This window comes from Capra hircus, chromosome 7 (genome assembly GCF_001704415.2).
Source record: "Capra hircus breed San Clemente chromosome 7, ASM170441v1, whole genome shotgun sequence".
NCBI classification, from domain to species: Eukaryota; Metazoa; Chordata; class Mammalia; order Artiodactyla; family Bovidae; genus Capra; species Capra hircus.
In genome coordinates, this window is record NC_030814.1 from 62,732,702 (window position 1) to 62,758,567 (window position 25,866).

Here is a 25,866-nt window from a genome sequence, read left to right on the forward strand (position 1 = left end):
GCTCTTGGGTGCATTCTCAGGTTGTGATGGCACGTCCAGAGAGGTGCTCCTGAGAGGGGAGAAGCCTCATCAGAGGACAGGCTGAAAAACTCCACAAGAAAGAGGTTTAGTCTTTTGTGGGCTTAACTCCCACCTGAGTGTGTGTCCCCAGATAACAGACCTTGAGACTGAGTTCACATCATCTGAAATAAGGCCCTTTGGGGACACAACTGAGGTGACTGCTTAGCTTTCAACTCAGTTATTGCCTTTCCTTCTGAAAACTTATAATAATAAATGTCTGTGCCCAATTTGTGGGTCCTTCTCTCTCATCTGAAGATCTCTTTTGGACTCCCAATATATGGTTAGCATTGTTATTAACAAGCACCCTTTCTCCCTGGGATGATGGCACTGTTGAGAGAAATGAGCTAAGAAGGAGCTCATAAAGTTGAATTTTGAGAACCTTTTCCCCAGAAATCTTTTATCAATGTGCACTTTAGAAGAGTGGATGGCAGTTCAGAAAGTTCTTCCTAAAGAAGCAAGGAGCACTCCATCAGGATTTATCATCCACAGTTGCCTTTTGAGGGAGCTGCCCATCATTATTCCTTTCACTTTTTTGCAGATAAAGAAGTTATCTGAATAGTTTAGCAGCTTCTCCCAAGAAGTGTAACTCAGGCCTAAGCATGATCAGAGTACAGTCTGACCTCAAGTCTCGCTTACCACCAGATTTGGGGCCCCCAAAAGAGCTAAAACTAGAGCATGTCAAAAGGTAAAATTAGCAGAAAACTAAATAGAGCCCAAATTTTTAAAAATCACAAGACTGAATGGCACTACATTTTTCTTAAATCTCAAAACACTAAGTATAACTTAAAAACCATCCTCTGTGATTATTTTTATCTTTTACGGATGACTTAAATGAAATACTGAGTACTCTTAATGCATCGAGACACGACCAATAACAAAAAGACAATTGGGAACATGGGAAATAGTTTAAAACCAATCCCCAAGTATGTACTTTCTAGAACAGAAACTTTATTGAAATGCACACCATGCTAATATTATTTGAATAATATCAGTGGGAGAAGATGAAAAAATATGGGTAGGGCCAACTGGAAAATAAATAGTTTGAGAGGTTCAAGTTTGTAGAGAATTAGGGAATACCTGGTCTAGACTCTCTGTTTTACAGTTGAAGCATCTTGAATTGGGGACCTGCTCAAGCAGCCAAGGTGAACTAGAGATGAAATATCCAGCTATTATTTTCTCCACTCTGCCATTTTAAAACCCTGACAAACTAAAGAGTAGGTAACTTGTCCAGAATCACAAGGCTGGCAAAAGGTGGAGCCGGGATGCCTATTCTTGATCTTCTAACTTGAAAGCCTATCTCTCAGCCTCACTTGTCTCAAGATTGTCATCCAAGATAAGGATAATAATAGTATCTACATCATACGGTTTACACAAAAATTCCACAGGCAGTATATGTGAAGTATATAAACCGCTTAGTACAGTTCCTAGCATATCAGAAGAGCTTAATAAATGTTGACTATTACTAATAGTGTTGTATTAACGTCCACACTATGCCACAATGGGAAAGAACAACACGTTAGAAATAAACCCAGCATATAAACTAAGCTGCTTCTCCACCCATATAAAAATCCAGAAACTGTAGCTGAATTTCCTCAGGCAGGCTACATCAGTGGCCATCAGTAAGCAGCAATGAGTCTAGGCCCGCTCCATGCAACACCATGACCTTTCATAGGTGCTCAGGCTTCATGGGGATGAGAAGAAAGCACATCCCAATATAGTAGAGGACTGAAACAGAAGTGTGGCCATGCCTGTGCGTTGCTGCAGTTTTGTCATAGCGCAGGAGCTCAACTGGGGTAACACGCCTGAAGCAAAGGCCTTAGTATCCGTGGCGGCCATTTCTATGGCAGAAGCCCTGAGAAAGTGGGCACACCAATAGGTGGAAGGGGACCAACATGGACTGAGTACTTTCTACAAGCATGCTACCTCACTTAATCCTCCTGTCGACTTTCTGGCACACCAAAAGTTCTCCATGTTATATTGGTAGAAGCACAGAAAAGCACTGCAGGAAAGCACAGAGAAGTTAAGTGGCATTCTCAACTTTGCACAAATAGAAATAAAACAGTTGTTAGCCTGTTTCAGCCACATCATTGACCCCACCCTCTCCACCTCCACCCTTAGTTTGCCCTGAACCCACATTTCAGCTCTTTAGACACTTCTCCGCTGAAGGAGGATACACTTCTGGGTAACTAAACCAATACTCTTCCATTAGTATAAGAACAGTTCAGGTTGTCAATCTGTCTTAATCTCAGTGCCAGGACAATACTTTCTAATCAGATTTCATAACTTCTCAAAATATCCCAATTATGACTTTCTTTTTCATCTCAAGGGTGTCTGTTTGCTCTGCTCCCTGGGAACCGTAGGATCCTAGGAGAGTAACTAGCGTCTCTGCCTTGTCACCCCACAGGCTGGGGAGCAGCACCTTCAAAAACATGCAGCGCCGGCACACGACACTGAGGGAAAAGGGCCGCCGCCAGGCCATCCGGGGTCCTGCCTACATGTTTAACGAGAAGGGCACGAGCCTGACGCCGGAGGAGGAGCGCTTCCTGGACTCGGCCGAGTATGGCAACATCCCGGTGGTCAGGAAAATGCTGGAGGAGTCCAAGACCCTCAACTTCAACTGCGTGGACTACATGGGGCAGAACGCGCTGCAGCTGGCCGTGGGCAACGAGCACCTGGAGGTCACGGAGCTGCTGCTCAAGAAGGAGAACCTGGCGCGGGTGGGAGACGCGCTGCTGCTGGCCATCAGCAAGGGCTACGTGCGCATCGTGGAGGCCATCCTCAGCCACCCGGCCTTCGCGCAGGGCCAGCGCCTGGCGCTCAGCCCGCTGGAGCAGGAGCTGCGCGACGACGACTTCTACGCTTACGACGAGGACGGCACACGCTTTTCGCACGACATCACACCCATCATCCTGGCTGCCCACTGCCAGGAGTACGAGATCGTGCACATCCTCCTGCTCAAGGGCGCCCGCATCGAGCGGCCCCACGACTACTTCTGCAAGTGCAACGAGTGCACCGAGAAGCAGCAGAAGGACTCCTTCAGTCACTCGCGCTCTCGCATGAACGCCTACAAGGGACTGGCAAGCGCTGCGTACTTGTCCCTGTCCAGCGAAGACCCAGTCCTCACGGCTCTGGAGCTCAGCAACGAGCTAGCCAGACTAGCCAACATTGAGACTGAATTCAAGGTAACTCTCCCACTTCCCACCCTGCCGGCAGATGGCCCAGTGGGCTCTTCTGGGTGTGTCCAGGAGCCACGTGGGCTGTCTTCCGATCTTACTAACTCAGGGTCTCTCCCGTTCAGGCTCCTGGGGAGGAAGGGAAGTTCCTCAGCCTGTGGCAGATACAGGCCTGATGGAAAAGCAGCCCCATTAGGTGACATACTGACAAAGGCATACAGTTCAGAGACACGCAGGGCACAGGGAGGGTCACACTGCGGTTCTGGTGTAAATGCCCAGCTCTGTCCCAGGCAGCTCAGAAGGGGAATGTCTACGATACTTCTCGCTGTTTCCTAGTCCAGGTCTTGGACTCCTTAATTGTCTGGCCAAGTTTACGTGTGTCAGTTCTCGTTTGTCTTGTTCATATCTCTCACCCATCCTGGACTGTGTTGATCCTAGAGTCAATAGCAATAGCTTGCTGAATTGAAAAAGGCTTACAGTTATGTCAAAGGGCTGAGGAGGCAGTACACCAAAATAAAAATGAAACTCTCTCTGTAGGGTTGGACTTGTCATCTCAGTAGGTGGGCCCTTGGCAAGCCCCCTGAGAACACTCAGAACTATCAGGTCAGCCCAAGGGATGGAGACCCATCTCCAAAGTTCATTATTCAATAGTGGTCCTGCACTTTTACTGTCAATGGATACTCCTCCTGAAAGAGAAAACTGGGACCTAATTCTTTTAACAGTTTACTAATAAATTAAGAGTGAATATTTAGTGGACACGTACTATGTGCCAAGCACTAACTTCCTTACCTATATGATGTTTAACCCCCTCAACGACCATTGGTATGGGTACCATTATTGTGCCCATTTTATATGAGGGCACAGAGGTAGAGACATATCATAAAGCAGATAAATGGTAAAACCATTGTTCTAACCTAGGTACTCAGACCCCAGAGCCAGTTCTTAGCCATTCCAGGAGGTTATGAGTCAAAGCCCTTGTTCATATGTTGTTTCTCAGAGTTTCACTTGTTTCTATCTGAAAGATACCTTCCAATGCAGAGGTGTGACTGAAAGAGAAGAAACTACAACTGGGCTCATAATTTCTCATCCTATCATTCAATCAGAGCCTATGATGCCATGGAGCAAGCAAAAAAGTGTCACATGCGGGGCGGACAATGAAGCTGGCACAAGATGTCACTGGCAGGAAAAAAGTTCATTGTCCAAACAGGATGTCAGTGCAAGAGTTGCCCCTGCCTGGGACACAATTAGTGGCCAAGAATGGGCACCAATGGACAGCAAAGGAGGCCCCATGGACCATGTTGTCCAGAGAGATCTCAGAAGAAACAGAACTGAGCTGGGCTTTAATGAGCAGGAAGAACTGAATCAGTGGTAAGAGAGATACAGGCATTCAGAGGAGGAAAGTGGTCCATAGCAGGCAGGGGACTGATGAGAAGCTCCATGTGACTACAATAAAGACTTCCTCTAGGGGCACACAGGAGGAAGGCTGAAGAGATGAGTGGGCATATCTCAGAGGGCTCTGTGTGTCAAGCTGAGCAGTTTGGATATTATCCTCTTAGAAATGGTGAGCCACTGAAAGTCTGTGATTAGGAGAATGAAATGGAAGCTAGGGTTTTGGAAATTTACTTGACTGGTAGGTAACATGAGTTACAGGATTTGGGGTATGAGACAGTGAGACTGAAGAGAAGGACAATTTAGCTGTGCATGCATGAGGCCAATGAGGCCTCTCTGTAGGAACGGGATCACTCACAGTCAGGCACAGAAGCACCAGCCCTACAGGAAGCTGCGGGGCACTGCAAACTGTGAATAGATGAAAAATCCTGTAATTAAACTAATTTTACTCCATCTGTCCCCTTATCTTGGATCCATCTACTGAACTGGAGCCACTTCCATAAATCCTGTAACATACATAGCCTCAAGAGAGACCTGGCATATGTAGATGTGGAAATTAACCAAAGAAACTCCCAAGGAATGCAGTTATTGCCTCTCAGATCCTTATTCCTATACAATAAACCATCTAACAGCAATAAAGTCAGTGATGTCCCAAGGAAGCTTAGTGGAATTTTGCTTGTTCCCTAGGCTTCAGACTAAATTCACACAAGCATTTAAAAGAAATGGCTAAGACAATTAACTTAGATTTTTCTGCCCAAGAAAAAAAAATTTAATTTTTTGGATCAGATTATATGGATAATGCCACAATTCTCTGCTTATCTGGAATCTGGGAGCGTGCCAGATTTACTAAATAAAATGATGCTAGACTAACACTTGAAAGTACATCTGAACCATTTGTTTTCTTTACTAAAACCCAAAGTCTAGCATATTTTAGTATATTCAATATCTAAAACTGGAAGTTTGTTGAAAACATCTACTATGATATTTTGATTTAACAAGTAAATTGTGAAAATCATGTACAGTTAAGAAAATGACTAACATGATAACAAACCTTTTCTACAATGCAATGAATAAGAGCAATCATAAATACACTTGATGGCTATTAACATCCCCCAAGTTACCTTCGTTTGAAATAATGTCTTTCAGATTGTCAACAAACGGTGCCTTATAAATTAACATAAGCGTTCCTTTAGAACTTTATTACTTATTCAACTATCCTTGTATGTGCATTCTTGTCATCATGAATCCTCTCAGAGAAGAGAGCAGCTTATTAGTAAGAGGGGAGTCAAGTCACAAAAAGAGAAAAAAGAGCAACTGATGTGTTCTAAAATGTACTCTTCAAGAGTCTCTTGCACTTAAGCAGGACCACACACTGATGACTGACGCCATGTGTCATGGAGATGACCCAGAGCCATCCACGGTGTGAAAAAGCTCTCGGGTTCTCACTGGAGATAGCATAAGCCATCCTCCAGATCCTCTAAAACACTCATTCTGGGAGGGACTCTTCCTGACTAGAAAATAGCATGCATGAAAACCTGGATCTGGTTGCCCAAGCTATTGTTTCTAGCGTCTTTTTAATTTATCACCAGAAAGTTTAGTCATTAGCAAGTAGTATAGCCAATGTCGAGGTCTCCAGTAAATTCTGGCTGGAGTCAGATGTCTTCCTGCAAGCCATTATTTTTAGTGTAGGAATGATGCACATATTTTCTTATGTCTTTCTAATCTTTTGGGGTCTAGAAAGATATCAAAACTTGGCATGGCCAGTAAGGCTTTCCTAGCGCCATGAATGGTGCCTAGTAATCTAGTAAAGCACTCCATAAATATTGGGATAAAGGAAACCCTAGAAAGATAATCATTTCACTGATGAAGCAAGTGATTACTTTTATTAATGATTTGAACTCTTCTAACACCTATAGATTTCACAGAGGTATCTGATAGACCTGGAGAATTGGGGATGCTCTAAAGGCTACAGGGTGGCTGAAAGGATAAAACTTAACACATTAAATCAGTGAAGACCAATCCTAGGCTGCACCATCTGGTGTCAGTGACCACTAAACTCCTGGAGGGCAGAGTGTTTTCCTGGTCTTATCCACACAGTACAGAACATGCAGCATTTAGGAGGCACAACCCACAAATGACATTTTGGTTCACTGATTTATCTACATGGTAGGAGAGAAAAGAAGGGGAAATCTATCGGATGGGCTTTTCAGAGGTATTTCATCCTGATGGAATGGCCTCTGTGTAAAGGTACCTGGATTAGCATGGAGTTAATAAGAGATTTGCCTATCTCAGCTGAGTTACAGCTTCTGTCACCAAGAACACAATAAGGTCTTTACACTGCTCTTGACTTAGCCTTGTTGGTTTTCTCCTGCTTGGTTTATCATCCTGATAAAAATGCTCAGGGTCTCCTATATTATGCTGGTGTCTTTTCGGTCAAATTCCTGGGCATTCTGTCTATATGAGTTGTTTATACATAGAGATGTTGTTTCAAAAGGATTATAGATGTTCCCCTTTCTTCCAACTTAAGAGTCATGCCGACAGCAACATCTAGTGGGGATAGGAAGGGGGTGAGGAAGCAAAGTGCTACAGGCAAAGTGCTATAAAGTGCTACAAATTTTATAGACCAACATCCTAGGCAATACTACAGAGGGATGTTTAGGGCTTTGGAAGGAAAGAGAAAGCAGAATGGGGACCAGAGATATTCCTCTTGTTTTCTCACCTTTTGCTTAAATTGGAAAAGTACTCAATGTTCACAAGTCAAGAAACTGTGGAAGCCCAACAAACACTTCACCCTAGATATTTAAGATTTGGTCATCCTGAGTAAAAACAAGCTCCAGCTTAGAAGGCTTTTCAAGGCTGTAAACTGTGCTTCAGTGACGAGCAGTTTATTCTCAGAGACCCCAGAGGAGAAGAGCAGGAGGACAAGAAAGCTAACGCTGTAACTTCATCTTGCTTAAAGTGTTGAGGATTTTTCTGTCAATGGGTTGTTAACGACATGTATTATGAGAAATAGATAATGAATTATGTATCAATGTTTGTGTTGCCATTTTAAGACCCATAAAAAAAAAAACCTCTTCGGGCCTAAAATACCACAAATTAAAAATTCAAATAATGATAAATCGGACCAATTTGCCACCTGCTACGATCTCTAGTGAGATCCCATTGTGGAAGGTAAAGATGTTGAGATGACAGTTTGCAATCTGCTTGCAAACTTATCGAAATGGAAGAGGGAAGGGCGAGGGAACGAGTGACTTGATATTGTGGAACACATTTGGACCCTGGAGTCTGGAGCCAGGGAGCTGGCGTAAAGGCCTACTCTGGGTCTGGGGCAGCACTGAAAGGTGAACACACCCACTGCCCTCAGCTTCCGGTGGAATCCGTTTCTCACGTGCTTTGAACGTTTCTAGTATTTTTAAATTTTATAGACCAACATCTTAGGAAAATACATTTCCTTGAAGCCTGAAAGCTTGGCTGGTAGCATAAACAAATGCCTGCTTAACAAGCAGGAAATGACTTGAAACTTGTTTCCTTTTCCTTTGGGAAAATATTTTTAAGCTGTGAAAGCTGCAGGTCTTAAAAGTGAGTGGTTGTCGTTGTTGAAGAGAATCAGGCAGAAACCCCTCAAAGCGGTCACTTACATATCATCCAAAAGACTCTCAGGGATGTGACTGTGCCACCCCAGCCCTCTGCTTGAGCAGCTGAGATGCAGAATGTAAGCAGAGAAGAGACAGATCACAGATGTCGGGTGAGGGACTGTAATGGAAGAGCCCCTCACTACACACGCAGGTAAAATGCGACCAGATCACATGTTGTTGGTCTCCATACCTGAGAGAAGGATCCAGGGATTGACTTATTTCAGGAGGAGAGACACAGATGATTCTGCCCATGTCAGCTTTGTCTTTGTCTATTTTTCTACCTAAGTGTCTGGAGGAGCACTTTCACCAGAGCATTCATTAATGAGTCATCACAGGAAAATGAACTAATTAACGTGTCCTGTAATGACAAGTTTTCATTGGTCACAACTTTCTGCTTCTACTCGTTATGCCAAGAGTATTAGCCTCTAAAATACAGGGAGCCAGAGTCAGCAGGGTGACTGGTATTCAGATGGGATATAGGAGGCCACTCTGCTAGAGGAAGACAGGACAAGGATAGGGGACAGGCTTTGGGTGAGCACCCAGAACAGCCATGCTTCATTTTCTCAAGGCTATGGAGGAACACAGAGCATGCTCTGGAATCAGAATGACCTGGGTTCCAGGTCAGAGCCGTCTCCTAGCAATCATACATTTATTAGAAGTTAGTATTTATTGGGCATTTATTAGAAGTTAGTATTCTTATTTGAAATGAGGGTAGGGGAAGGGAACAGGTGTTAGAGAAGAATTGCAGCGTTTCTTCCCGACCCCAACACTTGCCCTTACCCTAATCTCTGTAAATGAGATCTCGACTCTTCCCATTATTAAGAGCTTCCAATGCCTCATCCCACTCAGCTTCCAGGAGTTCCTGGCATGTATCAGGTACTCAGTAAATATTAGTTCAGTAAACAAATAAATAGACTCAGTGAGTGAACTAATCACTAATGACCTCCAAGGGAGTTGGTGAAGATTAAATGAGATGAAGAATATAAAACTCTTTGCAGAGGACCTGACCCATAGTAAGTACATAATTTTCCCCACAGATGGCAGTGGGCAATCCCACTTTGTTCCTCAAAGCCCACTGGATTTTTAGCACTGCAACTTGTCTTCCCAATAAACACAACTTAAGCTTCAACACCTCCTCTATTCAGAGGGTCTTCCTGATTTCTGCTAAGCCTCCCTCCCCAAGGCCAGAGTACAAGCTGTCTGTGTGAGCTCTATGATTAAAAAAAGGCAGGAGAGTGTCTTCCAATTGGAAAAATGCAGACCACTGAAATTGAAGACACCCAACACGCTGCTACAGTAGCGTGAAAAGAAGCAATGCGAGGAGAAAAGGCAGAGGCTGCAAAGGAGGGGAAGGGAGGAAATGGGCAGGCAGAGCTCCTGCGAAGTACAGACAGAGATTGTTTTTTGAAAAATATCTCTGTGGAAAAGATTCATCACTACACACACAAAAAAGAAAAAAAACTGGGAAAAAATCATTTCCTATACAAGTGCAACTATCAGTCTGAAATATCAGAGATACAGAAAAAATGAAGGCAGTTCTTGGAGGATATCAGTCAATGAGCAGTAGCGCAAATTGCATCAAAAGGAAATGATGAAAAAAAGTTAAATTCTGTATATAAATTAATCACAATAGGGCAAAACCAATCAAGTGTGCTGCACACACCATCAACAGGGAGGCATGTGTTTTTCTAGCAGCAAATTCACACGCAGATTAAATGTGGAAACTCTTAAGTCAGGAGGGTGGATGAAAATAAGGCCTGTAGACCCACAGAATGTCAGAACTGGATGGATCTGAGTGAGAGAGCTATCTGAAAATTCAGCATTCATGCAGCAAATACTTAATTAAGCCTCTAGTATGAGCCAGGCTCTGGGTTGGGTGCTGGAATGCAATGATGAAAAGATTAAGTTCCTGCCCTCAGGACCTCACAGTCTAGCAGAGGAGACAGGCATTCTTCATGTACTCACACAAACAGAGCTTTACAAATCATGCCGAGTGCTAAGCAGTAAAAGAGCAATTTGCAAAGCGTTGACTTAGTGGGACAGCTGTGTGCGGGTGTGCGTGTGCTTAAAGATTTCTCAGAGATGACAATATTTAAATGAAAATGGAGGGTATGGGAGAGATAAACAGACAGCAGGAAAGGGGGGAGATGGTTCCAGGCACAGCAACTGTACATGAAAAAGCCCAGAGCAGAGAGGGAAAAGAGAGGCCTGTGCAGAGAACTCTGAGTAGCTGCCTATCACGGGGAGGAAACACAAGAGTTAGCAGGTGACAGAGGTGCCGAAGAAGCCCTTGGCCATGGCCTTCCCACTTGGCAGCCTTGGTAAGAAGCTGGACTTCAGTTCACTGTAGGCTGAATGGGGAGCTATCTGAACATTTCAGCAGGTGAGTAAGCGACTCGGCTTGGGAAGAGCCATTTCGCACACTCTGCCTGGAGCACTAGTATACCAAATGGCTTGGAGGGGACAAGATCGGAAGGAGTTAAACAGGAAGGAAGGTGGAGGGGAGGGGTGAGCGGGGAGTGGCAGAGGGACCAGCACATCTCAGCCTGCTGGTGACTCACTGGAGCTGGAGCGACAGTACAGTTGGAGAAGGCGAAGGCTCCTGGCTGTTTCCAGGGCCGCTTCCTTGTCTAGGAGCTCCTGGGAACTTCTGTCCCTGGGACCTCTCTGCTCTCTGAGAGAGGCATGGGGAGGGAAGGGAGAACACAGCCTGCTCTCCTTTTCTCCTCCAAGTTAGAGGCCCTGTGGAGCAACAGGAGCATAGGAGAGGGATGAGAAGTCGGACTTTCTACCTTGAACTCTGGAGGTGCAGAGGGGCGCGTGCCCCCTGCTTGGCCGAACTATTCACTGCACGGCCAGCACAGAGCAAAGTGGACTCAGAGGTGACAGCCCAGTATAAAAAGGGTTCCACTGGACTGTAACCTTTCCACTGTGTTTTCCAGATTCGGAACACATCTTTCTCCCTGTGTATGCTGCATAACAGCAGAGAAAATGTCCAATCTCATGTCTGATTAATGCTCAGCTGGAGCTGGTTTCAGCATAAGTAAAGGCACACAGGAGACCTCCCCCGTCGTCCTCCATGGCTCTGGATGTTGGGATTACCAGGCCAGGAGGATGCTGGGGGCAGATGAGACCTCCCTGCAGATGAGGAACCTTCCCTGGCGAACTCCCAGTTCAGTCTAGCTGGATATATTAGTCTCCCAGGGCTACGGAAACAGAGCACCACAAATGTGCTGACTTAAAAACAACGGAAATTTATTTTCTCACAGTGCTGGAGGCTAGGAGTCCAAAACCGAGGTGTTGGCAGGGTCCCTGCCTACTCTGAAGCCTCCAGGGTAGAACAGGTGCTTCCTTGGCAATCCTTCGCTGAAAGACACTTCACTCCAACTTCTCCCTCTGTGGTCACATAGTGATCTCCCTGCATGTTTCTGCGCCTCTTACCTTCTTCTTCTAAGGACGTTTCTGTTGTTCAGTTGCTCAGTTGTGTCTGACTCTTTGCAACCTCATGGACTGCAGCATACCAGGCTTCCCTGTCCTTCACTATCTGCTGGAATTTGCTCAAATTCATGTCCATTGAGTCAGTGATGCCATTCAACCATCTCCTCTGTTGTCCCCTTCTCTTCCCTTCAATCTTTCCCAGCATCAGTCTTTTCTGATGAGTTGGCTCTTCACTTTAAGGTGGCCAAAGTATCAGAGCTTCAGCTTCAGCATAAGTCCTTCCAATGAATATTCAGGATTGATTTCCCTTAGGATTTTCTAATCAGAGAAGGCAATGGCAACCCACTCCAGTACTCTTGCCTGGAGAATCCCATGGATGGAGGAGCCTGGTGGGCTGCCGTCTATGTGGTCTCACAGAGTCGGACACAACTGAAGCGACTTAGCAGCAGCAGCAGCAGCAGCAGCAGGATTTTCTAATAAAGACCAATCATTTTATATTAAGGGCCCACTCTATTCCAATAGGACTTTAACTAATTATAACTGCAAAACCTATTTCCAAATAAGATACCATTCTGAAGTGCTAGGAAGGATGTGAATTTGGCAGACACACTACTCAACCCTATATCATGGGGTAGCACCAGATTGAGACACTGAGGAAGGCTGATACCTGGAATCCAGGCAGACCCACAGAGCAGGGCAAGATAAAAGGACAGAGGTTAATTATCCTGGGAAGCCAAAGACAGTCCTAAAACTAGGTGGTCATTCTGGAAGAAAGGAGGGAGACAACTGATGCTTTCCACTGACCCAGGCACAAGCTGAGATACAGACAGGAATTCTGTAACTGCCTCTGTGTGTGTGTGTGTGTGTGTGTGCACACGCGTGCACATGCATGTGCATGCGTGTGTGTGCCTATCTGTCCAGAAGAGACAGCGAGGTAAGAAGTGGGAGGCAGCTGACAGAAGTAATTGGGGAAACGGTACCAGGGCATGACCTCTATCAAGTAGTAGAAAAACATTTTCAAGGGTTGCATTTGGGAATAATGAAAATAAATTGATTATAAAATGTTCAGAAAATACGGAAAAGTAGAGGGAACAAGTAGGTCAGCATTCATTCTACCATCTGAGAATAACTTATATTTTGATATGCTTCCTCTCAGTACCTCCTCTATCCCCAACTAGAAAGACTGAATTAATACTATGACTTAGGTGATGGATCCTTACCATCTCATTTTTGTCTCCCTTCATACTTGATCCTCATTTCTACCCTCCCCCATTCCCCCAAAAAATCACCCACTTCAATAATATTCAATGCACTTAAGGCATTTCCCCATGTGATATCACCATGTTATAAATAACAGTTCCTAGAGAATGTTAGTGTCATGTGTTGGGAGGAAAACTTCCATTACCATCTTAGGTTGCAATGGTTGGGTGGCTTGTGACTCGACTCACAAAAGACAGATTAACAGGAGAAAAGACGGGAGTTATTCATATGCACACAGAAGTGCATGAAAGAGGTGGCTGGCTCCCTCAAGAGCTAAAGACAGGGGTTTATATACCAGCTTAGCAAGAAAAGGAAAGGGAAGAAAGGAGTTTTAAGGAAAAAGAGGAAACGCATGGGTTTTAGGGAAACAAACGGAAGGCTTGAGAGTCTGTGATGTCTGTTCTCATCCAGGGGGTCAGTCTCCTTTCTAGCTGTAATCCGTGCCCCCAAGTCCCCACTGAGGGGATTTACAGTGACCGTATTTTGGGGAGGCTCTGCTTGGGTCAGCAAAAGAAATTTAGCTGCTGTTTGTTTGGATGTTTTTAATTTAAAATAATCTTCATGCCACTTTGAGGATTTCGACAGTCGCTACACATAATCATGAAGACGAAATCTCTAAGTGCCACCACAGAGTTCCTGTGAACCATTATAGGGTAAGAACAAGCACCAGGAATTAAGGGTGGGCAGGGTGACTGAGCCCTGCACGGGAGAGACAGGCAGGCTTGTGAGGGGGAGGGATTTTCTCTCCACCCTTCTGAGTTCATAGCTGAGACCCCCTGTAAAAAAGATTAACGAAAGACAAACGAACAGGAGTATAGAAGCATGTACTACTTCTTGTATATATGAGAATACCCAGGGGAAAAATGAGTAGCTCTCTGAGGTGGCTTAGTATTCAGGATTAAATACCATCTTACTGGGGAAAGGTGCAAAGGATGGAGGGTGGAGGCCTTTTAGGAGACAGTAACTGATTTTCAGGAAACGTGAGTGGGCACTTAGAAGAACAGAGGAGAGGCATCATAGTTTGTGACAAAGCCTGTCTGGATATATACAGTACCCCTTCTCCTGCAATAAGAGCCCATCTTTCTGGTTCACGAAGCTCCAAGGGAAGCGATTTATAGCCATCAAGTTCCTTTTGGAGGCTCTGGCTTGAGGCAGATAAGGGACATTCAGAGAAAGCCTCTTTCTACATTTGCCTTTTTTTTTTTAAGTGTATCATGTAAACACATAAGAGAACTCAGAGGTGAGTAACTCAAAGTGGTGGTTAGGACGTGGACTTATATAACATCTTAACAAAAGAATAAATTTTTAGACACATGAAAAGACAACAAAAAAGAACTTTGAGCTTCCAGGGAACCAAACTGTAGAAGGTAAATATAGGGGGAACCGAATGGGAGCTTAGAGCTGGTTTGAACAAGGCTGCGGTGTGGATTTTGCTGGTGCTGTCTCTGATGATTAACTTCTGCCTCCCCTGGTAAAGAGCAGAGGAGGGACACCCTTTACAAATTTATGTTCTGCTTTTAGCCAAATGGAGGAGGGCAAAGAGTTTTTCTTCTATCTGTTTCTTCTTAATTGCTTTTAGCTTGAAGATTTCTTGTGACAAAGTGGCATATTTCAGGGTGGCATATTCTGCTATCTTTCAAGCCCATGAACTGTCGGAGCTGGCAAATATCCCTGCAGCTCTTGGTAGAGTAGAAAAGAGAGAGAACTACATTTGATTGCAAATGGGAAAAAGTTTCCATCATTCAGAAATCTCACGTGGCATTGACGAACTGTGTTTCTCTCTCTCTCTTTCTCATTTATAAACTATGTGATCAGTACCTACCACAAGTGTTATACATTCAAATACAGTGTACGGATTATAAACACTCTATAATAAACATTCTTAATATCCTGGCACAGGCTTCCTTTCAAAATGTATGTTAACCTAGCACCAGGAGGCCATGGACTTTTCCACCAGCTCTCAAGAAGACAGATTTAGTAGTACGGTACCATCTGCACTCCTGCCAGCCCTAGGAACCTGGAGGAGTTAGAATATAGGCTCTGGTCACTGAAGATGCAGAATGGTATAAGAGCCAGGAAAAATAAAGAAACTAAACTTGTGTACCTAAGTGCTAAAATTACAGTGATGTAAGAATGATTGAGGCTAAAATTTTCTAAATACTATCAATTCTCAAACAGATGAAGTCTCCCCAAATGCTTGGTAGCATGATTATATTTCATATTATAATGATCTTTCCACCTCCCATAACAGAAATTAATAACAATGACCTGTTTTTTCTGGGCTCCAGGACAGGTTTGCTAATTACTGATGGATAAATAAGTGCTTTGAAAATTAAGAGGGGTCATGATGAATTGAGCTTCCCAGGTAGTGGTAAAGAATGTGCCTGCCAATGCAGGAGATACAAGAGACACGGGTTCAATCCCTGAGTCAAGAAGATCTCCTGGAGGAGGGCATGGCAACCTGCTCCAGTATTCTTGCCTGGATAATCCCATGGACAGAGGAGCCTCATGGGCTACAGTCCATGGGGTCGCTATGGCAAAACCAATACAATATTGTAAAGTAATTAACCTCCAATTAAAATAAACAAATTTCTATTTTAAAAAAAGAAAAAATAGGAGGAGATAAAGAAAAGAAAAAAAAACATGACTGAGTGAGCACAAAAGTACACACACATGCTGAAATGCTATTTCTGTTTCTCTTTCTCCTTTTCTCCTTCTGTCTGTCTGTCTCTCTCTCTCTCTCTCTCTGTCTCTGTCTCTCTCTCACACACACACACACCATGGAAATACACTTCCTATTTACCAATAATACAGCTGCTTGGGGGAATCAGAACTCTTGTTTGCATTTTGTGGAAGAACAGCACACTGCATGCACGCGGAAGACCAGGGCTTTGCCTGGTAATAGCTCTCCAGCCTCTCCTACACATCCTTTGAAAACAGTAGCCCAAGAATCTTTCTGATGACAAGATCTCCTCTGTGGTGACTATGCATTTTGCTTAAAGTTTATGCTTAAAAGAATTCATCTAATACCTTCCCACAGCGCATCAGAAACTTGATGTTTTATGTGCTTAAACCTGATGTTTTAACATAAGCATGGAGATAAGCTCCAAGAAATGTGGGGGAATGTTTTAATTCGACTGAAAAAAACTAGGAGCAAGAGTTTATTTCCCCAAATAGTATCTCCTCTAGGATTACAAATATGGAAACCAGACTTTAAACACGGAGCTGGATCTTCACCTAAAGCAAATATGTGAGGAATGTGCTCATGGTAGTCAGATTTCAGAGACAACTTGAGGGAACCGAACAGCTTAGAGCCCCATGGTCATACTATGCCCAGGAGGTGGCCTATGGCACATGTGATTTGCTGCCATAAAAGACAGTCCTCTGGGACAATGGGGCCACTGAGTGAGGAGACCCAGGGTTCCACCAGGAACTGCCATGTGACCTTGGCTCCGTCAGTTTACTTCTCCGCAGTTCATCTTCCTCACGCATAAAGCCAGGTGCTTTTACTAACACCCCCTTGTTGAGTCTCCACTTTTCCAGCTCCTTCCGCTTCTCATTCCTGTAGAGCATTTTCATGGAGGACATCTAAGTGAGATTTAAGAGGAGATTATTATTCCCATTTTACAGATGAGAAAACAGACTGAGTGGTTAAATGATTTTCTGCAAATGGTGGTCTTCTTTCTACCGTGTGCCAGATATGGTACCAGGTACCAGGTCTACAAGTGCGAGAGAGAACCGAACTCTGTCCTCAAAGCAATGAGAGAGACTGGAGGGCTGAGAGATAAACACAGTGTAGTAGAGAAGGGGCAGCACACGATGGGGTCACAAAGAAGAGTGCAGCCAGCTGCCTGGCGACATGAGAAGGGTTCCTGGAAGAGACGATATTCTGAAGAGGTTCTTGAAGGGTGAGTTTGGCAAATGAAGGAGATTTTGAAAGTTTGGCAAATGAACAAGATTTCGAAAGACCGAAGTAAGGCAGACAAATGAGCACGTGCAGGGGCCCAAAGAGCCCAGTGTGCTTGTTGGACAGTGGTAGCTGGAGGGGTTTACAGGAAAGGGGCTAATCTTTAAGAGGTATATTGAAATATGATGATAAAGATGCACAGACTTTACCCTGCAGCTTTTAAACCAAGGGGTTAGGGGCTTGGCAACCAGGCAGAAGGAACTGTTGTTGGTAAACAATCCAATCAGGAAGCTAATTCACAAGTCTAGACACTGAATTAAGATCTCACGAGCGTGAGTGTGGGCAGTAGGGGTCAGACAGTAGAGATTCTTTAGATCAGAATCCAGAGATCTTGGTAACTAAATGACAAAGATGAACCCAGGATTTCTAGCTCAGAAGGCTGAATGGATAGGGACTCTATTTCCTGAAGCAGAAAGCAGAAGGTCAAGTTTGAATGTTTGGAAGACCCATGTGTTCAGTTTGGGGCATGCAGAGTTTGAAGAGTCTGTGGGACTTACCAGTGTAGATGACCACTTGGCAGCTTAAGATTTAAATCAGCTTCTTAGAATACAGGTTGGTGTAGGAGGTAAAAACATATGGTCATCAGCACATACGTAACAGTAGAAGTTGTAGAGATAAATGAAATCATATTAAAGCCCCAGTCTCTCTCTCTCTCTCTTTTTTTTTACATAACAACTTTAAGTCCTTTCCAAGTTTTATTTATTCATTCTTTGGATAAATCAGCCAAAAAACTAGAATCTTATTTTCTTGATTACATTTGAACTTATTTAAATGCAATCACTTACTAATCTTTTACCCATGCCCTACAGGACTTTTAGAAACTCAGTGCAGTTTTCTATACACAAGATAATGAGCCTTTAACAGGCAGGCTTGGCTCCAAGACCATCTCTTAGGGCCAAGTATACCCAACCTTGTTGCTCCTGGATCTGTTCCCTGGTAGCCACACACCAGTAACCCAGCTTCCCATAAATAAAGTTATCGAATCAGAGTAGATGTATGGTCATTTTATGCAATATTTATTATGTCCTACAATGTATCATGCCCTGGACTGAGATATACAAATGAATGAAGTTGATTAGTCAAGTATGAAAATGTCAGAACTACAGAGAGCACTTTGACGGGGCTATTGGACCCTGAGAACAAAATGCAGTGGGTGTCCAAGCCTGAAACAGTGGCGTTCCTCAGGGCTATCAGGACAGCCATCCTGGAGTTAGCTGTGAGCTGGTCTTGAGAAGGGTAGAAGTTCTTAGAGGAAGAAGATAGGGGCATAAGTCTAGGCTTGGGGACACAATGGACAAAGGTGCCGAGGTGAAGAGAATGGTGTGTGCTCCTCTGATCACAGAAATCATAAGTACTGATTTGCCTAATTTGGTTTGGGGGTTTTCCCTTTATAATTAGCAGGGCTCAACACTTTTTAATTGCTACTGTGCCATCTAGTCATTAGCCCCTCTTAATCAACAGCATTTTTCAGCAGTCACAAGCAATTTTTAAAAACTCACTTCTATACATATGCTACACTATAATTACTCTTTGAAAAAAGAGTTTCCTGAATGTTTACTATTCTAAATCCATAATCAGGGGGTCATGACATAATCCTCTGGAAGGGTATGTCATCTGGTGATGCCAATTCTATATTAGTGTTTCTCTGAAATGCTTTCACAATATACAGTAAGCACAAATAAGATGCATATTTAAGGTCATATTTACTCTGAATCTCATTTCAGATCTTCTTTTAATGTGATATTAAAATAAACAAAGCTATTAGATATCAAGTAGAGAAGACTGCAGTCCTAGTCAAGACAGCACCAAGGGTGGATACATACCCATCTCCATCACTGAGATTTAAGGGTTTAGCTGATTCACCCAAAGGAAAACAGGCAGGTTGAAACATCATTACTCACTCAAAAATTGTCTTGCTTACAAACAACACCTAGTTGTGGATGTGACTGGTGATGGAAGTAAAGTCTGATGCTGTAAAGAACAATATTGCATAAGAACATGGAATGTTAGGTTCAGGAATCAAGGCAAACTGGAATTGGTCAAACAGGAGATGGCAAGAGTGAACATCGACATTCTAGGAATCAGCAAACTAAAATGGACTGGAATGGGTGAATTTAACTTAGATGACCATTATATCTACTACTGTGTGCAAGAATACCTTAGAAGAAATGGAGTAGCCATTGTGGTCAACAAAAAGAGTCTGAAATGCAGTACTTGGATGCAGTCTCAAAAATGACAGAATGATCTCTGTTTCCAAGGCAAACCATTCAATATCATGGTAATCCAAGTCTATGCCCTGACCAGTAATGCTGAAGAAGCTGAAGTTGAATGATACTACGATGACCTACAAGACCTTCTAGAACTAACACCCAAAAAAGATGTCTTTTTCATTATAGGGGACTGGAATGCAAAAGTAGGGAGTCAAGAAATAACTGGAGTAACAGGCAAATTTGGCCTTGGAGTAGAGAATGAGACAGGGCAAAGGCTAATAGACTTTTGCCAAAACAATGCCCTGGCCATGGCAAACACCCGCTTCCAACAGCACAAGGGAAGGCTCTACACACGGACACCACCAGATGGTCACCACCAAAATCAGACTGATTACATTCTTTGCAGCCAAAGATGGAGAAGCTCTATACAGTCAGCAAAAACAAGGCTGGGAGTTGACTGCAGCTCAGATCATGAACTCTTTATTGCCAAATTCAGACTTAAATTGAAGAAAGTAGGGAAAACCACTAGACCATTCAGGTATGACCTAAATCAAATCCCTTATGATTATGCAGTGAAAGTGACAAATAGATTCAAGGGGTTAGATCTGATAGAGTGCCTGAAGAACTATGGATGGAGGTTCGTGACATTGTACAGGAGGCAAGGAACAAGACCATCTCCAAGAAAAAGAAATGCAAAAAGGCAAAATGATTGTCTGAGGAGGCCTTACAAGTAGCTATGGAAAGATATACCCATCTGAATGCAGAGCTCCAAAGAACAGCAAGGAGAGGTAAGAAAGCCTTCCTCAGCAATCAGTGCACAGAATAGAGGAAAACAATAGAACGGGAAAGTCTAGAGATCTCTTCAAAAAAATTAGAGATACCAAGGGAACATTTCATGCAAAGATGGACACAATAAAAGACAGAAACAGTATCAACCTAATAGAAGAAGATATTAAGAGGAGACAGCAAGAATACACAGAAGAACTATACAAAAAAGATCTTCATGACCCAGATAATCAAGAAGGTGTGATCACCAACCTACAGCCAGACATCCTGAAATGTAAAGTCAAGTGGGCCTTAGAAAGCATCACTACGAACAAAGCTAGTGGAGGTGATGGAATTCCAGTTGAGCTATTTCAAATCCTGAAAGATGATGCTGTGAAAGTGCTGCACTCAATATGCCAGCAAATTTGGAAAACTCAGCAGTAGCCACAGGACTGGAAAGGGTCAGTTTTCATTCCAATCCCAAAGAAAAACAATGCTAAAGAATTCTCAAACTACTGCACAATTGCATTCATCTCACATGCTAGTAAGGTAATGCTCAAAATTCTCCAAGCCAGGCTTCAATAGTACATGAACCATGAACTTCCAGGTGTTCAAGCTGTATTTAGAAAGGGTAGAGGAACCAGAGATCAAATTGCAAACATCCGTTGGATCACCGAAAAATCAAGATAGTTTCAGAAAAATATCTACTTATGCTTTATTGACTATGCCAAAGCCTTTGACTGTGCGAACCATAACAAACTCTGGAAAATTCTTAAAGAGATGGGAATACAAGACCAACTGATGTGCCTCCTGAGAACTCTGTATGCAGGTCCAGGAGCTGGACATGGAACAATAGACTGGTTCCAAATAGGAAAAGGAGTACGTCAAGGCTGTATATTGTCACCCTGCTTATTTAACTTATATGCAGAGTACATCATGAGAAATGCTGGGCTGGATGAGGCACAAGCTGGAATCAAGATTGCTGGGAGAAATATCAATAACCTCAGATATGCAGATGACACCACCCTTACGGCAGAAAGTGAAGAGGAAGTAAAGAGCCTCTTGATGAAAGTGAAAGAGGAGAGTGAAAAGCTGGCTTATGTGGTAGATTCATGTTGATGTATGGCAAAACCAATACAATATTGTAAAGTAATTAGCCTCCAATTAAAATAAATAAATTTAAATTTTAAAAAAAGAAAATATTAGAATTTTCAAAGGCAAAAAAAAAAAAAAACTCAACATTCAGAAAACTAAGATCATGGCATCTGATCCCATCACTTCATAACAAAAAGATGGGGAAACAGTGGCTGACTTTATATTTTGGACTCCAAAATCACTGCAGATGGGGACTAAAGCCGTGAAAGTAAATGACATCTTTAGAAGAAACGCTATGACCTACCTAGACAGCATGTTAAAAAGCAGAGAAATTACTTTGCCAACAAAGGTCCAACTAGTCAAAACTATGGTTTTTCCAGTAGTCATGAATGGATGTGAGAGTTAACGAGGGAGCTAGCTATTTTTATATATGAGAGAGGAGGTTTCCAGATAGAGGGTCACCAGTACAAAGAGAGAGAAGAGTGCAAAGCCAAAGAAGGAGAGCATCTGATGTTTTGAGGATGGAGGCCAGTCACTGGGGCAGAGTGGGTGAGGAGAACAGGAAGAGCTGAGGCCAGAGGAACTGCAGGCGACAGGTGGTCAGAGCCCTAACAGGCTTTTTTTCTGGTGAGATGGGGAGTCACTGGAGGGTTTCTGTAAGTGGAGTTGGCAGATCTGATGTGTACTTGAAGAGGATCATGCTGGCTGTTGGGATGTGATGAATTGTAAGGGGCAAGAGAAGAAGCCTGAGAACCAAGTGAGAGGTGGTTCTAGTTACCCAGGGGAGAGATGAAGGTGGCCTTGGACCAGAAAGATAAATGGTCAAGGTGGGCGAGAAACACAGAATTCTAGACATCTTTGAAAGATAGAGCTGAGAAAATTTATTGATGGATATCAAGAGAAAGGGAAGGATGAATGAAACTTTTGGTTTAAGCAACTGGAAAAAGTTATTATGAGGTGAACACTGTGCAGGAGGAGTTCCTTGCTCAGCTGGTGTTTCCTCCCTCCTTCCCCGGCTCCTTGAGATGAGCACACTTCCTTCCCCACTGATGATGACCTCATTCTGATGCCAACGCACCTGCTGGTAGCTTAGAGCACGGGGGTACCCTCAGCTGCCTGAGCTCAGCTGTCTTACTCCCAGCCTGCCCCTGGGAGGCACAGGGTACTGCCCTTCGCCTCTTACCAACACGCCCTCCTCTCTCTCTCCATCTTCACCAGGAAAGACCCTGAACCTGCCCCTTCAGGGTGGTGCTCACGGTTTCAGAGCACATGCCAGGGCAGTTGGTATTTTTGTCAGATGAGTACTTCTCAGTGTTAGTATTATGGGATTTGGAGTCAGCCATACCCCCACTCCAGTATTCTTACCTGGAGAATTCCATGGACAGAGGAGCCTAGTGGGCTACAGTCCTTGGTCACAAAGAGACACATGACTGAGCGACTAACACTTTCACTACTTTCTTCATACTCAGATTCAAACCACTGAAGTCTCTGGGCCTCAGTTCCCCTTTCTGCAAAGAGGAATGATAACTGTACCTACTTCCTTGGTTTGTCATGAGAATTCAATGAGCTAAATATGTAAAGCATTCAGCCCAGGGCCTGGCACATAGTAAGCATTCAGTAAATGATAAGTAATAGTGGTGAAAACTGTAACAGTCACCTTCTTTAACACTGTCCCATTCTAGTGGCTACAAAGACCAAACATACATAGGCAGACCTCAGGCGGGGGCTGGGCAGACAGGCAGGGGAGCAGAGGGGCTGCTTCGATGTGAGTGAACCACAGGGCTTCCTGAGGGTCCCTCTTACTCTTTCAACTCATACCCCCTGACTGATCGCCTGAGTCACAGCTCTGAGCAATCATTCCACTGTGGAGCCCCGACCTATGGTTGACAGAGTAAAGTGTGAGAGCAAGAGAAAGGCAAAGGAGGGGGAGACAGAGACAGGGAAGAGGGGGCTGGGGCCTCCAGGGAGGCCTGGAGCTGTGAGGTGTGGACGTGGGGCAAGGCTCACACAGGCACATCTGCCCTCCTGTGACTGTTCCCTGTGGTCACAGCAGGGAAAAAACAAAAGCAGAAAGCCCAGGACAAGCTCTTCTGGGAGCTCAGCGAGAGAGAACCAAGCAGCACCTTCAGTCTGAGCAAGGATGCACAGAGAGTGTACGTGAACTCCTCTCTGGATACAGGAGTGCATTCATGTCTATTCAATAATAAGTTACATAAAACATTGGAAATGTGCATAACTTATGCACATACCCATCTGTGGTTGAAGTAGCTGACAGCCACCACAATCCTCCTGCTGGTGAATGCTCTCTGCCTTCTGGGCCTTTACCTTGCCATCTCTTCTTTCTGGAATGTCCTCATCCCTCCTAGCTTCTGCTCATCCTCAGGGCTCATATCCCACCTCTTCTTGGAAGTTCCCCACATCTGCAGCTGGGCAGTACGTCCCAAGACCCAAGACCAGGTCCTTACCTGGTCTCTTGTCATGCTCTCTAGCAAGACCCTGAGTTCTTCAAAGACTGTATTTTATTTCAGTTTCCATCCCTAATGCCTGGCACATAGTGAGTGCTCAAATATACCTGCTGAATTAGAATAAATTACTCCAGTTGCTGTATGGAGGTGAGAGTTGGACCATAAAGAAGGCTGAGCCCTGAAGAACTGATGCTTTCAAATAGTGGTGTTGGGGAAGATTCTTGAGAGTCCCTTGGATAGCAAGGAGATCAAACCAGTCAATCCTAAAGGAAATCAACCCTGAATATTCATTGGAAGGACTGATGCTGAAGCTCAGGCGCCAATACTTTGGCCACCTGATGTGAAGAGCTGACTCACTAGAAAAGACCCTGTTGCTGGGAAAAAGATTGAGTGCAGCAGGAGAAGGGGATGGCAAAGAATGGAATGGCTGGATGGCACCACTGATTCAGTGGATGTGAGTTTGAGCAAACTCTGGGAAATAGTGAAGGACACGGAAGCCTAGCATGCTGGAGTCCATGGTGTCACGAAGAGTCAGACACGACTGAGTGACTGACAACAACAACAACTCGAGTTGCTCATGTGTTTCCTTGAAAGACAGACTCTGGATCAGAGGACTGCCTTATTATCACAGGGGACTTGTTATAAAATCAATAAGCAGAGCAGCAATCCATTCCTTCTGGGACTTCACAATGTCATGATGATGGCTTAAGGAGCCCCTTATGATGTCAGTACCTGCCAATTAAGTAAACCCAAAATCAGGATGGAAACCAAAGTATCAACAAAAGCACTGTCAACACAGCCTGGCTTAGGAAAGTGGTGCAGTCATCTGCAGATACAGTTCAGCACCCGGGGCCTACACCTCCTCTGTGAATCATCAAGGACTCTGGCCCAAACCCGGCCTAGCCTCTGTCCTGCTCCCTGCACCTTCCACCTGAGGCCTGACACAAGATGAAGCTGCAAGAGTGAAGCCATTGATGGGTGCCTCTGCTTTGTTAGAAAGGTGCTTGAAGACCAACACCCCAAAAGAGACAAACTGTCCATGTTTACACTCTCTGCTAAGCTACAAGCCACACGTGTCATAACATGGCTAATACTCGTCACATACCGTGTTGAGCAACTTAGATGGATTATCTTATTTAGTTTACTCCCTGTGTGTTCAGTTGCTCGGTCCTGTCCAACTCTGTGACCCCCTGAACTGTAGTCCACCAGGCTCCTCTGTCCTGGGATTTTCCAGGCAGGAAAACTGGAGTGGGTTGCCGTTTATACTTGTCACATATCGTACTAAGCAACTTATATGGATTACCTTATTTTGTTTTCTCCTTACCCATAAGGTTAAAAAAAAAAAAAAAAATTCCCGCTCTACAGATTAAGCTCGAACACAGAGAATGATTAAATTAAACACATCCCACTGACTGCATGCAGCAGAGCTGGGATCTGACCTCAGATACTCCAATTCTAGAGCCAGTGAAGTACTAACTACCCAGCCATCTCTCTCACACAAAGACTCATCAGGCCTGTCCCAAGAAATTCTAAGATCACCAGTGGTTCATAAACAGTCATCTTTCCCAAATTCTTAAACACCTAGGACACAGATAACCCGTTAGGAAATGCAGGGAGTAAGTCTGGGATGAATAAAAGAAGGCCTCCTGCGGAGAGCAGATGATAAAATCAAGTAGGCAGTGGGTGACCAGTGGCACAGCCTGCGAGGCACACCTTTGAGAGGCCCACTGGAGCAGGCAGCCAGCCTGACCCACCCAACCTTGAACTCTGAATTCTGAGGAGCTCGGGGCTGTCTACATCCCCCAGGAAAGCCAAGGCAACAAATGCTGGCTCTCTGAGTCACATACTGGACTTGACAGACTCATGTACCACCTTTCTTAGACCTGAGTTCCTAAATGGAAATTGAACGCTGGAGGATATTTGCCTTTTATTAATATGACCTGCCAGAGCACACGCTTATTTGCATGGTGACGGTTAATGAAACGATTAAGTGGTATGCACGGAAGCTAAAACATGGATTGAAACTTTTCAATTTTCATCTGCAATAATGAGCACTAGGCTCAGGTTCTTGCCCTGCATTTCACATCCATTAATTATTTCAGTGACTACAGTTACAATTAATAAAGACTCAGCCATGTGTGTTAAATCTTAACATTCCGTTTTCTCATCCATCAGCTGAGTGGAGAATGTGTAGAAGGCTGTGCTGGAGGGTAGGATGAGGCTCTGAAGTCCTTTCTTAGCAAAAAAAGGTACCGATCCAGACCTGTGTGCCCAGCACCATGCCTTGTGCTTCATCTGCCGTACCTCACTAAATCCTGTAATGTAATTTCAGTAAGTGTTTTAATTCCCCTTAATCATCACTGCCTCCCAGGTCACCCCTCAGAACCTGAACTTGATTCTCCACAAGGC

General features: G+C 44.1%; 1 protein-coding gene across 3 annotated transcripts in view; it reads left to right on the forward strand.

The window, feature by feature from the left end:
- The window catches only part of TRPC7 (transient receptor potential cation channel subfamily C member 7), a 148,854-nt gene that overhangs the window by 5,874 nt on the left and 117,114 nt on the right, over positions 1–25,866 (forward strand). For all 3 annotated transcript variants that reach the window (XM_005682964.2, XM_005682965.2, XM_005682966.2), the window contains exon 2: positions 2,465–3,242. In XM_005682964.2, the coding sequence (XP_005683021.2) occupies positions 2,465–3,242 (778 nt within the window). The remainder of the gene's footprint in view (positions 1–2,464; positions 3,243–25,866) is intronic.